Source organism: Sesamum indicum, linkage group LG3 (assembly GCF_000512975.1).
Source record: "Sesamum indicum cultivar Zhongzhi No. 13 linkage group LG3, S_indicum_v1.0, whole genome shotgun sequence".
NCBI lineage: Eukaryota > Viridiplantae > Streptophyta > Magnoliopsida > Lamiales > Pedaliaceae > Sesamum > Sesamum indicum.
In genome coordinates this window covers 13,009,308-13,026,491 of record NC_026147.1, presented here as the reverse complement: position 1 = coordinate 13,026,491, position 17,184 = coordinate 13,009,308, and the positions used below count along the sequence as shown (strand labels likewise).

Sequence of the window (17,184 nt, the reverse complement as noted above, 5' to 3'; positions counted from 1 at the left end):
ATGCGGTGGAGTAGAAGTGTTAAATTTCTAATGGGTTTCATGATCTTTTGTAGTGGTATGATTTGGGAAATTTGTCGGTTTAGTTTATATATGCCAGCTTTTTAGATTTTGGCGTGGGTTGACCAAAGCAAAAGTGTACAGAGCGAGTTCATCTTTATATATTATTTTATTTGCACCTGGTTTTGGTTGTGATTTCACATGAACTGAGTTCTTGCTTTGATTTATTGCTGAGCACCTTATATCAATAAGTGTTATTTTTTATTTGTTTCTTCAACATTTCTATACTTTTAGTTTAGTTGCTGTTGTGATTCTTATTCGGATCATTCTGTGAGATAGAGCTTATTTTTCTTTCTTTGCAATGTTCTACATTTTCCTACTAAGTAATTGGTGTAAATCGTCTTTTATTTCATCAAACGGAGACCTCAGCCCTCACAGTCACTTGTTTCAGAAATAAAAGTACCCCAGAAATACACCATCGGAAATTGATTACAGAAGGTAATGTGATTTTTATAGTTGCATTACAAAACTTATTACAAACTAATAATCCTTGTTCCCAAAGTTCTTGCACCAGATCTGGGAGGGAATTGGATGAACTGGAAGATGTGGACGTTGCTCGAGCTCGACAGATTTCATGGCGATGGGAATGCAGATCAAAACGATGCCAGCCATGGCGAATGCAGTATTGCGCTTCCAGTGCTTGGTCAGACGGTAGGGTCAGCTGCACTGTTAATCTTTCTTTAAATTTAGGATTTTTCTTTTTTATTATGAAATATTTGTATCAATGTATTTCTGTTGATGAACAATTTGTGGGTTATTGAGAAGAATTATCACTGATTTGTACATTGAAGTTCTTTTTTACATATTTTAAGAAATTGATTTGGGCAAGTTGTAGTATATAGTGTCGGTGCACTATACATACATGTTTTGCTGCAGTGTGATGAGTATTTATTGCAATAAGTATTGAAGTGTATATCAATTGTGACTATACACTGCAATTTTCTGCTACTACTATTTTGGATAACATTTCAGTGACAGCTTTATCATTATGTTTACTGAAATTGGACCATTGTGGCAGTCCATTATTTAACTTTTAAGCTTTAGTGTGTAGTGCATGACTGATATACATTGTTGTGTCAGCTCTGCTTTTTGCTGCATTGACTGCAGTCCATTATTTTGCAAGTTGTTTGTGAATGCTTCACATGGCAACAGTGTGATTTTTGGCCTATTTGAGACTATACCATATATGTTACTTATTTTGTCTATATATATAGCATTCATATCGTTCTCTAAAAAAACTACTGCATCTAAACTTCAAAGTACAAATGCTTGTATTGGTTATTGAGTACGTATAGTGTAGCACTCTTGGAACGGTAGCTTGCATTCCACTTTTGTTGGTGTTCTACTTGTGAACCATCACATTCGTACGTTGATTGAAAAAGGTACTTGTTAATCCCTTTAATAATTCGATTTTATGTTGTTTGCTATATCTCACCAAGCCGTGAGGTGGAGTTCGGGTTGTAGTTATTTAAGCTAAAGCTGTCTCATGAAACTTGCATATCTATTGGATTATTAGGTTCTTTATTTGTTATGATCTATTCTGGAGTTGGTTCTGTAAAGATAGATATGTGGTAATATGTACTTAAGGAAATGTAAGCTTGGGATGCCATGTGAGAACTTATCAATGAGTGCAAATTAAGTCTCTTTGCCAACATAAACAGTCTCTTCTAAGTTGCTAAGTTGCTAATTATTTCTTGTTTATGTGAGTTACATTCATATGATTTGTGCATGTTTGAACGTTGTTTTGGTGTACTGAAGAAACGTTTTCCAATATTACAGTGGGGGATGCCGAGTTACCTTCAAAACCACCAGGTCGATATCGTAATCGCATGTTGCACACTTCATAACTTCATTCGGAGATACAGCAACGATGACATCATATTCAACGAACCGGATGAAGACACTCCTCCTGACATGGATTCCTTTTACCATAGGGGACATCCAACCACTTCTGAGTTAGAAGCGCAACGCACCCTCCGAGATAACATAGCGCTACAAATGTGGGCAGCTCACCATCCAAATAACCCACAATGATGGAAGAACTGGACAATCATATCTAAACTATTTAAACTTTTTTCTGATATTCACTCTGCCTATCGATCTAACGCTATATGACCATTTAGTAGGAATCAAGTGTAGGATGATGTACGTAATTTGTTGACATTGAATAAAATAGGTGATGCATTAATCCAAGCAATAATGACATTTCATACATTAGCAACTCGTGCAGATGGTACGACGTTGCACATTACTATTTTCTGACCATTGTTCTGTGCAGACATGGCATATCGTAGATATCTAGAGAGTGCTGGATTTCCACAGGAGGATCACTGGACTTTAAATGTTGAGCAACGCTTCATGTGGATGATACTAGACGACAACACCAGAACGCCCATGAGAGACGATGCACTTGCAGAGACACAAATGGATCATTGGCACGTGCATTACGAAGACATTTTCGATACCCCTACACACGAGAGCAAGTCCGTGCTAAGTTCTACGAGTTTAAAAATCGATTTCGCCAGTTTCACGGCATCACTCAGCTAACAGGGGTTTTTTATGATATTGAAACATTTATTATGGTGTTTCCCTCCGAGGTACGACTACACGCGTCACGGGTACGTCATGTTATTGCAAATGTAATGAAATCCATTTAACAATTGTCATTTCAAACTACATACATTATTTTGCAACGCACAAACACCTTTCAATTGACCATTTTGCAGCACTTTCCGTTGGCTAGACGGTACTATCATTATCCAGAGCCACATTATCCCAGTATGCTAGAGGTTTGGGGCCCATTGATGTTGCCAGATCCACGGTGATGCACCGGACAACGAGAGCAGTCACACCGTGCGTATTCCGGTGAGAGGAGGCCAGCATGCACCAATTGTCATATCGGATTCTACTGCCCCATCGGCACAGACGCATACACACATTGCCAGTTGGGATGCAGTAGAACATGTAGCTCGTGGCGATGTTGCCCCACCGGTGCCACACAGTACCCAGATAGCCGCACGACGCAGTCTTGACATAGGTTCAGAAGTGGGGGAAATTGGATCGTGGACTGATTATATTCGTCGATTTGGCGTGCAACAGGATGGGGGTGACCAGTCGTATAGTGAGAGCGACAACACAGCACGTTCACGCCGACCACAGGGACTCCCACCACGGCGGCGTGACGGTCCTTAGAATTACAATAGCCGAATATGAAAACTCTACGTCAAATGTTGATTTAATTTGTAAAGCTGGAACAAGTACTCGAGCAGTTTGTCATTGTCAAACGCATTCGTTTCTTATATGTCATGTCGATGTGTTTTAAGATTTTAACAATTCCCTAAAAATATGACAACTTTATATGGTACAAGTAAAATATTTCCTCTATTCTGTTTTTAACTAATCGATACTTATTCACTGACCTTTAATTATTTATGTATTTTTTACTCAACACATCGTTCTTTACATGACAAACAATATTTGTAAAAATAATTTCAAAAATATTGGGCAATATATCATTACTGCATGCGTAATGCAAAGTGGCTATTGTTCGATTTATCAAGCAATTATTTTCACCACGAATATAAACGACCATGAAATAATTTTCACTTAACCGATTTAATCTAAACAAATCTATTCAACAACAAAGCAACTGAGATTTAATTGTTTTTTTTTAAATTATTTTCATTATATGTTTAAAAAATTATTTAATATATAATATATGTGAAATGTAAGCAATAATTACTACTAAAAAATAATTATTAACTTATGAAATCATTGATATTAAAGATATTTTTCAATGCTACTTAGTTAAGAAATATAAAACTTTTCTACCTAACGAAAAATACTGTAGTAGTTTCGTACACTACTGACAATATATCAATGCTATATATCTAATTCGTATTTTTATTACTTCAATTATCTTATAAAATTTATCTGTTCGCATGTAAAATTTTAACGAATCTATTTTCAACACGTTATATAGAGCATTTAACGCTTGATTAAAATTTTTTTCAACTTAGACCATTTAAATATTTTATACTTATAATTTTTCCTATTTCAATGAAATATTTAAGAAATTTGAAATTTGAGGACAATATACCAATAATACATATGTAATTCTAAATTTTTTATTTAAATTTAATATATTATATTTTTTTATTCCAAATATAAAATCTAACAAAACCATTTAAGAGACAATACTACAATGTATTCAATCATGCATTTAAATTATAAATATTGTTTAAAATATAAAAATAAATGCCTCAATAAAAAAAATTACTTAACATAAATATATATATTATACCTCACAAACAAACAAAATATTATATACATATATATATATATATTACTAAATATATATATTAAAAGACATGATTTGACAATGAACAGTAACTTAAATATATATATTAAAAGACATGATTTGACAATGAACAGTAACTCCTGTCTCCCAAATCCCAACATCAAATATACACCACTTATTTTCTACTATTTTATATTATATCAAAACACAAATCCAAACATACAATCTATCTCAAAATACATACTAACTTATCTCTATTTTTCTCTCTCTATCTCCAAAACACCAAAACAAAAACACCCAAAACACTAATCCAAACATTACGTAAAAATTTTGGTATTCTATTTATACTCAAAGACAAATCATTTGAACAGCTTGATCCAACACCAGTTGAAGCGGTTTACCGGCCCAACCGCTAGGTCAAGTGACTCTTTAAAAGAAAAGGTCGATTTTTGGCAATTTTTGATTTTCTTCTTTTGCCCAGTCCATTTTGTGAATCAGTTGGTAATTCAGGCGATTTGACTGATCGGGCTGGCAGAATTTTAGAATATCGATCTTAATTGATAGACAAAAAAATTTAATTCCAGCATTCTTAATTTTTAAGATACAACAAAAAAGAATTGCTAAAGATTTCAAATTAGATGAAATAAAATCTTATTCGTGAGACTTGAAAATTAAATAATATTATGTATTTCATGACTAAATTATCCTACATTTGTTTTCAAGAATTATTTATAAATCATATCCCACTAACAATATTCTGAACTAATCAAATAATATCTCTCTAAATTCAAATCAGAAACTCTTTCACTTCTTTTACAAATATTTCACAAGTAGACTGTGGATGGTGAGCTACCCCCCACCCAACCCAAAAAGATCAAAGATAAAAATAAAAAAGAAGGAAGAAAACTCCTATGTGTTGCACTCAATTAATTCCTATACCTCTCTCAAATGCTCAACACTATTTACAACCTTTGATCTGTTTACTTCAACAACGAATGATCTCAAAACTCTTGTGGCAAAGGCCTGCCATCAAGAAATGACTTGAAGAGCACAAATGACCTCTCTGGCTGTGAGAAGGGGGCTTCATGAGAAGCACCTCTAATGGTGGCAAATGAGAGAAGATTGCCGTATACTTGAGTCCATCCACCGACCTGCACGAAGAAAAGGAAACAGTGTATATAGATGAATGCATTTGAGCCGTTTATGAATACATGTGTATAGCTTCACCATATGCGAAACAAACTAATGATTGTGCTTTTACCTGCTGTCCCTCAAACCAAACTCGATATGGTACAGTTGTGTTAAGCCCGAGCTGTTTTGCTAGTCGGTGAACCAGAGTGCGACTTCCAGTCAATGGGATTACAGAATCTTGATCCCCACTGTTTGGAAGATGAAAGAATCAATCGATGTTGATAATGAGCTCATATTTTAGTTAATGTAGCATAAAGCAGGAAAAAAGAGTGTACACATATAATCATCTTTACCTGTAAATTAGCACCGGAATTCCTTCTTTGATGAGTGATCCTATGATGGAAATAGTAGGTATCTCTAGGTCGAGCATGTCGTAGTCCAATATACTGCAATAGAGTGAAAAGGTTCTCTTGTCTGAATTTCTATTTACGTACAGCTCTTTTAAAGAAACAAGAAAATGCTTCTAAAGCAGTACATATTTAACACAATGAAGGAGAAAAAAGTTTGAACTTTCATGTTAGTGGCTAGTGCACTTCTACAATGAGAGAAACCTTTTTACAGATGATGCTAAAATTCAAATGATCTTCAGCTTTAGTGGGAGAGAAACTGAAATCTCTTAATCTCATAATTGATGTTCATGGTGCCTGTGCCTTGTTTGATTTTGTGTTCCTGTCCTAGTTTTACTTGGAGAGAAGTTAGCAAAGTTAGCATTACTTGCTGCAAACATCCCATCTGCGCACTCCGACAAGCCTGGCATGGAGAGCTTTCTGTACGTCTCGTCGGTTCAAGTAACTTACAGTCTCGTCTTCCACGCATACATCGATCCTCTCAGAATTACGCTGGTAAGTATAAGAGAACAACCAAAAAGAGTATTAAGTGATTGATATATACCAAAGAAGTAGAGAACCAAGGCAAAGAAACATGCTCGGTGAATAACTCACCTGAGGAGCAATGATCTTGGATTGTGAGAGCACAGATGGTATACAGACATCTAATGTAACATCATATTTGTTCACAAACCTACTACTTTCTCTGTTCACAAGGCTCATGACCCTTGAACAAAGAACTGAAAGAGAATCTCTGTAATACTCCCTCACATATCTCGAATAGTTGCAAACAGAAGTGAAGAGGTTGTATGTTGAGTCTGATATTAGCCCGTGCGACCAGAAGTATTCAGCCCTTGAATTGTAGTCTGTCGTAAACTCTAGTAGTGGATTTCCCAGCTGCAACAGAACAAGACAGATCATAAACTCGTCGAATTGGAAAGCTTCTGTCCCAACAGACAAATCAAAACAGGAGACAGAGGATGCAGATAAGACTTCATTACAAGAAATGCTTACTGCAATTCCCTTCAGATTGATCATCTTTCTCTTCTTGTTGAGTTCGATTACTAGCTTGGCAAGTTGAGGTACATAATGTCCTAATTTACAAAATCCCGAAACGAAAGTCAGAAAGAGATTGCATTAATCTTAAGAACCTTGTAATGGGATGGATAGCATCAAATATGTACGAATAGATACCTGCATAACTTTCCCCAGTTATAAACAGACTACTGTTCCTATACTGAGGAAATTTGAGGAACCACCGCTGCAAGAACACAAGGTTGTCTTTGGCTAAAGAGAATTCAAAGTAAAAGCCAATGTCAGAAAGAACAGAATCAACACTTATAAAGCTCCTTAATCTCCACAGAACAAAAACTACATGATATCCTATGATTTCTTGCCTGTCATCTCATCATTCACTGTTACATAGGAGGATGCCCCAGTTGAGTAAGAGAATCCAACTCCTATAGGTGTATCCAAGTACAGCATATTTGCCTCTGCAGCATAACAAGAGATGAAATCTACAGTTTTCCCTCACTCTACATGGATCAGAACAAATAATGCAATGGAGATTGGATGAACATGTGCACAAATCCACCTATGATCTTACCTCTATTCCAGCTGTACTCATTTCTGAGCAAAACTTGTCCGTTTGGCCTAAAAGGTCCATTCTCAGAAAAAGCACCAACACCAATAGAAGAGCAACCAGGCCCTTCAAGAATCACAGCAAAAGCACACATTTTTCTCTCAATTTCAATGAAAATTAAGATGACCCTTTTCCAAAAAGACCATAAAAATAAAGTTTTCAACCACCAATCTGAAAAATGATGTCATAACTATACCTCCATTCAACCACAAGACCAGAGGTTTTGAAAGTGGGTCAATTTCAGCCTCAACAAAATAGTAAAACAGAGCCTTTTCTTTCTTTTCATCCACAGTAACATAACCAGAGAAGTGCTGGAACTCCACAGGTGGTTGGCCAGGCAACTGAGTGATCTTGTCAGGGTGCGGCAGCAAATAGGAAGACTTAACTCCCATCAGACAACTCAAAACTAGAAATAAAGCTGCAGCCATTGTCATTCTCAGTGGAATTTCGACAAACACTTAAAAGGGATGATGGAGAAGAAGAAGAATGGTGAAGCACTTGGGCTGTGAAACTTGTGGAGAGAATGTGCGTATATATTGCTGTTGAGCAGAAAGCGTGCAGTTGTGGGGCACAACACCTTCCAGCAAATAGCATTGCACTTTTCTTTGCTGGTTTTTTAATGTTTAAACCTCAAAAAAGGTTGTGTTCTTTGCAAGAGAAGCCAAAACACAATCAAAGAGGTTTGTGAAACTGATTCCCACACACATTCAGACACACACTGGTGGTGTTCTTTTCTCTTGTTTTTGTGTTTTGAGTTTCTGGTGGGATAATTACGGTTTTGTCACTCGTATGTTGCCATTAATTCATTTTTCAAACTCTAAATATATAGAAATTCTATTTTAGTCCTTTAATTTTTTAAAAATTAATAATTTTGGTCTTTAAGTCTAATTAATGACAATTTTGCTCTTTCAAGGAGAACATATAGTTCAACTATCTTTTTCTTATGTTCATATCAGGCCCAAGCTTTTAAAAATAAAATTAAGGCTCTATAAAATTCATACATTAGAAAAAATTACTATTGGCTATAATATTAATGGTTATGGCTAAAAATCATGATAAATGATTATTTATTAACTACGGTTAAACAAAACTGATGCAAAAAGCTAATCTTTTCCACCATGAAAAAAATATTTGCTACAATGAAGAACCATGGTCAAAATATTTGTCATGACTTTTAGCCACCTTCCCGAAAACCACGGCTAACAACCGTTGCGTGGATGTGGTCAATAATTATTTGCTACGACTATTCGTTATTAACCATGATAATTAACAGTAGTTAAATGTTATAATTCTTCTAGTGATACCTTTTTTTGACAGCTTGTATTTAGGGTATTTCAAGTTCTTGATTTTACACTTTCTCCAATTACACTACTTGCAAATACCAAGGACTTGGAATATCAGGGAATAAGATGATAAAAAAAATGTATAAATTTATGGAGGCTTGATTTTATTTTCATAATCATGTTGGGCTGATCATGAGCATAGGGAAAAGATAGTTAGATTATATATTTTCTTTAAAAGGGCAAAATAGTCGTTAATTAGGCCTAAGGACCAAAATTATTAATATTTTAAAAATTAAAGGACTAAAGTAGAGATTTAATATGTTTAGGAACTGAAAACAAATTAGTGGTAATAATATGAGGACCAAAACTGCAATTATCCCGTTTCTGGTTGTGTGTGAAAGGATATATGAGCTAAAAGGAGTAGTAGTGCCTTGGTAAATTTTAATTCAAATAGAATTTAGTTGAATCTAAATTAATTATATGAAAAATACAATATATTTGTCGTGTGATTGACGTGCAGTTTAGCAAAAATGATCAATCGCATGACAAGTATATCACACTTGTTCTGTAATTAGTTTGGTTCGATGGAACCTGATTTGGGTAAAAAATTCCATTGTACTAGTAATAGTTGGTCCAACGGCTTAACTAACATTGCTTTTACACATGTGTAGACGATTTATCTAGTAAAAAATCTCCCGTTTGAACCCATATTATGTGCAAATTCCGTCGGGCCAACAACAATCATAAACGGCAAGTGTCGATTAATCTCGAATCCAATAAAACTAGGACCTCTCTTGGAAAAAGATTAAAAATAATTATATTTACACCTCCTAATTTATGATCTGTTGATGCAAACTACCCATTCCTTTTAGATAATTACACATAAACCTACTAGAAACATCGAAAATATTTACACAAATCATCCATACTTTTTGAAAAATTACGCATATAAAAATATTAATAATAATATACAAATCATCTTTTTTTTTTGTTATTAGAGATAATTTATATAAACAGATCATAAATTAAGAAGCATAAATATAATTATTACAAAAAAAATTGAAAGGAAAAAGGAAAAAGTAGACTAGTATTTACATGTACTATGATTCGTTTGTTGTTGGTGGTAGACTAGGTGAGATATATATGTATTATGTACCTTGGAAAGCGGCTTTATGTTTACAAGGTTGCTTTTCTATTTCTTTGGAAAAATTGGTGAGAGTGACCACTATTATAATGTTGTCTCCCCAACAAACAATTTTCCTTTTTTTTTTATAGGGTCTAAAGAATAAATCTAGTTAAATTCGTTGCGATTATTTCAACTAAAAGAATTTAGCTACTATGGAATAATGGAATTTCGTTTCATCCGGACTTGTTGGAAATTATCTAAGTCCAATATATATTGGATCAAGTATTATAAATCGGCAACATCAATCCACAAAAATCTCATATAAAATGATAAAAATTTACATTTCATTTATATAATATTTTTATCGAGTTAAAAATACTATAATTCGGTCACGGGCGGGGCTGCCCATGATAAATACATTATAAGTGATGAAATTTATGTTTCTAATGAAGTTTTAGCCCATGGTATACTAATTCTATCGGACAAGTATTATAAGTCAGTCACTGTCAGCCTGTGGTAAATTCCATATAAAAATGATGATATTTATGTTTGTAGTGAGGTTTTAACCAATTATATATCAATTTACTGAGTCAAGTATTATAAGTCGGTTATCGTGGACTTACGATAAATCCCACATAAAATCACAAATTTGATGTTTTGAGTGAAGCTGGCCACCGGTGGTCCTTAATACAACCACACAAAGTGGTAAATTAGACATTTTTTTATTAAATTCAAACTCATGATATTTAAATAAAATATTAATTATTTAATCACTAATCCACCATAGAAATTTAAAAAAAAAAAAAAAGGGCATGCCAACCAAGTTATGTGCAGTTCTTGGGAGAATTTTTGATTCACATATAATAATATTATGTTTGATTAATCAAAGAGAAGAACATGAGTAAAACCTAATAATAATAATAATCCAAACATAATAGAAAAGACATTATCTCTTTAGGTTGTAATAATGATGAGTCCAAAGTCACATCAGCACCTTCTGTAAATGAGCCTGGTCTACATTAATCAAGATTTGATCATCAATCATGTCAAGAATTTTCAGATGGTCATGATTATAGGCAAAATATTAAATTAATAAACCAAGAAAATGGGCAAATTTTAATAAATAAATTGGGAAAAGAAGTGGAGTACAAAAACAACTGTCACAAATTGAATACAAAATGTTGGAAAAATCTTCTTTATGTACTCATGTGGTGTTATTTTGTTTGACCCTTGTGAGGGAATGCATCATCTTAATTATTCTAATATATAGTCACAAGGTGTCCAACCCCCCACCCATTGCCATTTTCACTTTTCACAAGCATTCATTCACCCACCCCATTATTATACCCTACCCCCCCCCACCCCCACCCCACCTGCTCAAGTGCAAGAACATGGCTTTACACCAAAGTAAAATATTCTTGTATCTTCTCTGTTTCCCACTTACATAACTGCCAAAGGCAGGAAGACACACATAGTAGGGATATATGTATATATGTATGTATTATATGAGTTGTAGAAGATGAATTATTACAAGGTGAAAATGTGACTTTATAGGAGAAAACAAAATGAATAGTTTAAGATGTGCGTGTTTTTATTTAGATTGGATGGATTCTGTTAACGTTGTTATCAGGTTAAGTTATATGGTATGTGTTATATTGACACAGTTCAATGTTATACGTTATATTGATGTGATTGATTCAATTGAAACCACTACTGTAAGTACCCTAACGTCTTGTTTACTAGGCATAGCATTGAACCTATTATATGTTTTTTTGCTTGGAGTGATAGTACTGACTTGAGTATTTGAGGGTTGTGATTGGAACCTACGGTCAATGTTTCCCGTCTGTGAACTCTTGACTGAAAAAAACAAGTAGATTTGAGATAAAAAAGACTAAACGTCAAAACATTTAAAAAAGACATCGTACTATTCAACAGAGACATTTTCTACCTCTAACACAGGCAAAACATCACATACCAAATACAGATGAGCTAGGAGCATATGAGTGATTTATAAACTCAGATAACTCTTCTTCCTAAAAATTCATGCAAAAATAAAGTGAAACATTACGTCAACGACAAGACAATATAACGGACTTCTATTCCAAAAAAAACACCTTACTAGCGAATAAATTCCTTAAAATTTATAAACTATTCAAATTTCTTTACAATCAATATGAAACGTTTTGCTTATATCATACTCAGTCAAAAAATTGAATGCATAGGGACAAAGGTAAGATTAGTTTTAAGGGGTTTTTTAGGAGGAGTGGAGGTGATTAAACAGTGTCTTAATTTGGTTATCTTATTGAGGGGGAGAGAGAGTCTCTTGCAATAAAATAAACAGTTGTAAGGTACATTCCCATGTGGTCTTGCAATCATTACTGCCATTTTGGGCTCACAAATGTATGCAACTGCTTTCATTAACCCACCATTTCTTTAATACATTAATCAATTACTCTCTACTCCAAATACAGTAACATTACCCCCACTTTCTCTAAAAAATTTACCATATATATATATATACATTTTCATTATTTGGAATGATCAAATATTCTACTAATTTTAATATTTGTATAATAACAAGTTTATTTCATTGATCTCTATTAATTTTTTAATCAATTTTTATGATAAACTAACAAAGATGTCTTTTTTTATTATGAATTACAATTTTATATTTTTTTGTAATTTATTAAAAATATTTTTATGGATTAATATTCTCCACTTTTTTTTTTATTTTTTAAAAAATCAACAATAATAAAGTAGTAATATATACATCACCATCTACAGGCTGTATAATTATTTTTTCTCGAGGGGTGGTATTTTTAAGTTTTTCAAAATTTAATAAAATATTCATAATTATGTCAAATCTCAAAAAAATATTATAACGAGTAATATATTAATAACTAATAAAAATAAATAAAATTTATGAAATTTAAATCAATTGATGCATCGTGAAACGCAAATTATATCTCATTGTATGAAGTATTGTTCATCTCAATTAGAGCTTCACAAATTTAGTTTTGAAAACAAGCATCGTTGAAGGAATGAAAAGTCGGGGCTAATAAGTCATTCTAATTTTTTATTTATAATCGATATGGAACGCGTACCAATTCATGATGACAATTGTCATTTTTAGGAGAAAGTGAAGAGTATTAAATAAAAATGGTGCTTTGTTATGCAGTGCTAACTTCTGGGCTATATTTTCCTTTTGGTCTCAGCCTTTTTCACTTTTGAGGGAAAAGAAAAGCTATTGAAGAAGTTGATTTTTCATTCAGACAGAACCACAACTTTTCAAACATTCCCTTTTTCCCAGGATTAATTCCTCCAAAAGCAGAGTCGAAATGTTGAATTACTTCAACTTCACGCACACGTTTTAGTGAATCCGTTGACGAATTATAAAACAAGAGCAAAATATTGAAATTAAAAAATAAAACGTAGGACACGTTGTAGAAAGTATTTATACGTCGAGTATTCACTTAGAACTAATTTTAGGACAATTACGTTTATACTTTCTGATTTATGATTTATTTATATAATTTTTTTTTTTTGAAAGATTACACATGCATACTAAAAACGTCGATATTATCTATACAGATCATTTCTTTTTTGAAAATTTATATATACACCCCTAGAAATGTCAACAACGTTATATAAATTATACATATTTTCTTGCTGTTAGGGGTGGTTTATGTAATTATGTAAATAACAAGGGCGATTTTGTAAACAGACCATAAATGAAGAGGTGTAAATATAATTATTCCTTAATTTTGTAAAGATAGAATATTATTAATTATAGTTGAAACCACTCATCAATTACTTATAATTTGTAAGATATTATGAAATTATAAGTCTATCCAAAATAAAAAGAAGTGATGTTTAGAAAACTTTTCGAGGGTCAGCTCCAGAACCCCTACCTTCGTGCTGCTTGGACAATGCAGGTCGCTTAGTGATGTGACGTACGATTTGGTGCCATGAACTATTATCGACTTTTAACTTTCTATACTCGTAATTTTAACTTAAAAATATGTCAAGATAAAGAGAAACGAACTTAAAATTTAAAAATCATCTAAGTTTTTTTTGTTTATAATGGATGTGAGAAGTGTTTCTTTGTTAGCATGATTGGTAGGATTGAATCAATTCCACACTTGAGCAACATGCATTGTTAATTTAAATGAATGAGGTATAAGATGAAAAAAGCATAATTAGTGGCTAAGGCAAAGAGAGGCACGCGCATATATAGTAGTGATGGTGCATGCCTTCCGTGAAAGAAGCTACATAGATTAGTTTAGGTAGAGGGCCTGTCCTAAAAAAGCTTATCCATGTTTGGCACGCCCAAAAGATAATGCTCTTTTTGTGAATCCCATGCTCAAGTTGCAAATGGAGGCTTAATTATATTTAAATTCTCCTTAAAAATATAAAATTATATTTTTTCTTAAAAAAAAAATCAAAATTACACTTACACCTTTTTCGAAAATTCACCATTTACACTTAACTCCCTCTCGTTATGATTTGGACAAAAAATTCTGATGTTAGTAAAAAAAATACATAAAATTTTAATTTTAGCCCTCATTTAATATTCCCATATAATAATTTTATAAATAATATTAACCTCACTCTCTCTATATATATATTATATTTATTCCCTTATAAGTACAAAAATATTCATGAAAATGTTAAGTAAAGAGCCATATTGAGAGGTTTTATAATTTTTTTTTTGTAGCTTTAGTATTTTTCCATCCATACCCCGACAGAAGAGAGTCATATGTAAATAGAGTACTTTTGAAGAGGATGAAGTGATTTTGAAACTTTTTTGAAAAAAAGTATAATATCACATTTTCAAATAGAGTTTAGCTGCGATTAACCATATAAACATATACATTCCCCCGACTTGTTTAGAAAACATTTCTCTTCAACCTTTATTCAGATTACAACCCTTGCTTCAGTTTGTAATTCTCTTTGCACAACTTTTACTTTTGTATGGCTCTTTACTCATTGCTGTGTTGCATAATAAAGACCCTATGCTAATTGAACACACCAACAATTATAAAAACCCTGTTATTCCTGATCTTTTTGTTTTGGATTGACTGACCAACCTTTTGCTTCTTGTCTATCTCCTTGCACAGGAGCACTTTCTGCACATTCTTTCTTCGAACTGCTTTTGGACCAGTAACTTTGCACTGCTTGTCCCATATCTAACACAGCCAAACATGTTAAGAGAGTATTCAGAGAATGAAATTGCATTACTAGTAAACAAATTACAATCTTTCCAAATATTTTCCAGCACGAAGGTCTGAGTATAAAACTATTTAACTTTCCATGTAAATGTTATGATCTCAAAATTCACTGAGAATGAAAACAGCTCATGTAACTGCAAAATCAAATCAGATGGAATAGTGCGTTTTCAATAATTCGAAGGCAAAGCTTTCAACTTGTTTCTTGTCTCATCCAGTATATACTCTATAATACAAATGAGCTTTACATTTTCTCAACTTCACAGAATATGAACCTTTGGTTCGACTTCGGATTTTTCAAAAGACTTAAAAGGCCAACAGAAACCAACACAAAACTTGTATTGAGGAAAGTAAATACAGAAAAGCAGATTGAGGAAGAAACTAGAAACAACTGTTTGAGCATCCACTATGATTCTGATTCTGTGGGAGTATGTTTGCCATTGGCAAATGCAGGTTGCCCAATTTCCTTCCGGGATGCCTCCCACAGCTGCTGTTCTATTCCCAATTTCCTCAGCTCCGTTAAGCCTCTTTCAACTGTCATATGAGCAACTATTAAAACCCTTGAGGCATTAATAGCAGGTATAGCCATATGCATCAAACTTCTAAAAGAAGAAAGAAAGAAATGAAATGGCATGTAACAATGGCTAACACTAGCAAGTGCAAAAATGAGAATTTCCTTTGATGTCAACAGCCACGCTCTGATAGAAACCATGCAAACTCAAGACAGAACCGACCAAAATATCTAATCTAATGATTCATGTATACATGGTTTAGATTGTACAGTTCAACAGTGCCATGCAAGTTCGAGGAAGAATCTGTATTTTGTTTGAAGATGTTAAACAGCGCAAAGTCATTAACCACACAGCCCGATCAAATTCTTCCTTTCATCGTTAACTACATTATGTCTATTATCTTTTAAGGGTTGGACAAGTAACCAAAGCGCACTGAAGTGTATACCTTTAAGAATAATATCCATTCTAAGCTCTACGTATACAGCACTCAATATTGTCAAATTTTAAACCAAGACTCTGTTCATCCACACCAAACCATATTGTCAAAATCTTGAAGTTTCTAGAAGTACACGTTCCTTAGTGTAGAGTCAAGGGAAGATTTATAGGCAGATTAGGAACAGAAATGATGAAGCTAAGAATATGCCTGCTTTCAGATATATTAAGCGTGGGTGCTGACTAAATAGACAGGTGAGATATAACTATCTAAAACTGATCAGTTTTTACTGCTCTCTGCAACCTTTTCACAAGATGGCTATCATTTATGAAGTTTCACCAAGCATGCAAGCACACACCCACAGACAATTGACAAGCTAACAGCCACACCAGGACTAGAATATCAACCACGTCCAAGTTCCAACCACTGCCATCAGAACTCTGACATCAATTCAACCACCTGTTTTTGTCAACAAGCTCAGGAACTGAAACTTAGATGACTTGATTTATGAAGTCAACTATTTATTCTGTTTACTTTTTCTGTCACACTTAAATAATTTTTATGCAATCAAACTTGCCCATCTTAATTCATTATGAAATTTAATAGAATTTAATTATTAATAAAAGAAATATTAAATTGTTCAAAATTGAATTTAGAAACTCAGTCTAGTTGATTGGTCAACATAACAACGGGAAATTCATTTGGGGAGGTGTCCTTACATATCAAAAGGTTAACAAAACAAGGCAAATTAGAAGTGGTTGACCAGTGTTAGCAGATCAGAAGAGGGAACTACTACATATACCATTTCTAGTGTAGCATCCCCAATGCATACTCATTTTTGAGAATTAGAGATCCCACAAATATGGATCAAATTATCCACTCTTATTTTAGAAGTAAGAAACAAAAATATTACAGTAATTATTATTACCATCAACAGCATCATGTGAAGTTGGAGATTGTCCACTGCGGCTTATCCATAGTTGAAGTCTTTCGTCTGCAATATCCTCCTCAACACCATGCACTTTTGCCCTTCTCCAGAAATATGTAAGCCACGCCTACAAGCATGATATCAAACTTTAGACATAG

General features: G+C 33.4%; 3 protein-coding genes across 7 annotated transcripts in view; 1 reads left to right on the top strand and 2 right to left on the bottom strand.

Annotated features, from left to right (window-relative positions):
* The window catches only part of LOC105158214, a 3,131-nt gene extending 258 nt beyond the window's left edge, over positions 1 to 2,873 (top strand). Inside the window, exons 2-5 of one of the 5 annotated variants that reach the window (XR_002286749.1) lie at positions 426 to 495; positions 560 to 708; positions 1,837 to 2,233; positions 2,336 to 2,554. Coding sequence is in view for 2 of the 5 variants with exons in the window: in XM_011074881.2 (XP_011073183.1) it covers positions 426 to 495; positions 560 to 708; positions 1,837 to 2,091 (474 nt within the window). In the remaining 3 variants the exon portion in view is untranslated. Of the gene's footprint in view, positions 1 to 6; positions 496 to 559; positions 709 to 1,836; positions 2,676 to 2,783 lie in introns of those variants that run through there. The other 4 variants (XR_002286751.1, XR_002286750.1, XM_011074881.2 and 1 more) reach the window with 4 other exon arrangements.
* On the bottom strand, positions 5,111 to 8,261 carry LOC105158213 (serine carboxypeptidase-like 45). Its single transcript, XM_011074879.2, has 10 exons — positions 7,713 to 8,261; positions 7,481 to 7,582; positions 7,272 to 7,367; positions 7,069 to 7,161; positions 6,889 to 6,968; positions 6,490 to 6,771; positions 6,263 to 6,387; positions 5,842 to 5,934; positions 5,619 to 5,736; positions 5,111 to 5,508 (listed from the first exon to the last, which is right to left on the bottom strand). Exons 1-10 carry the CDS (start codon positions 7,948 to 7,950, stop codon positions 5,359 to 5,361), a joined length of 1,377 nt encoding a protein of 458 aa, XP_011073181.1. The 5' UTR covers positions 7,951 to 8,261; the 3' UTR covers positions 5,111 to 5,358.
* Positions 15,288 to 17,184, bottom strand: part of LOC105158212 (coiled-coil domain-containing protein SCD2) — a 10,614-nt gene continuing 8,717 nt past the window's right edge. Inside the window, exons 16-17 of the mRNA XM_011074876.2 lie at positions 17,027 to 17,153; positions 15,288 to 15,687 (exon numbers count right to left, since the gene is read on the bottom strand). Coding sequence (XP_011073178.1) covers positions 15,560 to 15,687; positions 17,027 to 17,153 — 255 coding nt within the window. The 3' untranslated portion in view covers positions 15,288 to 15,559. The remainder of the gene's footprint in view (positions 15,688 to 17,026; positions 17,154 to 17,184) is intronic.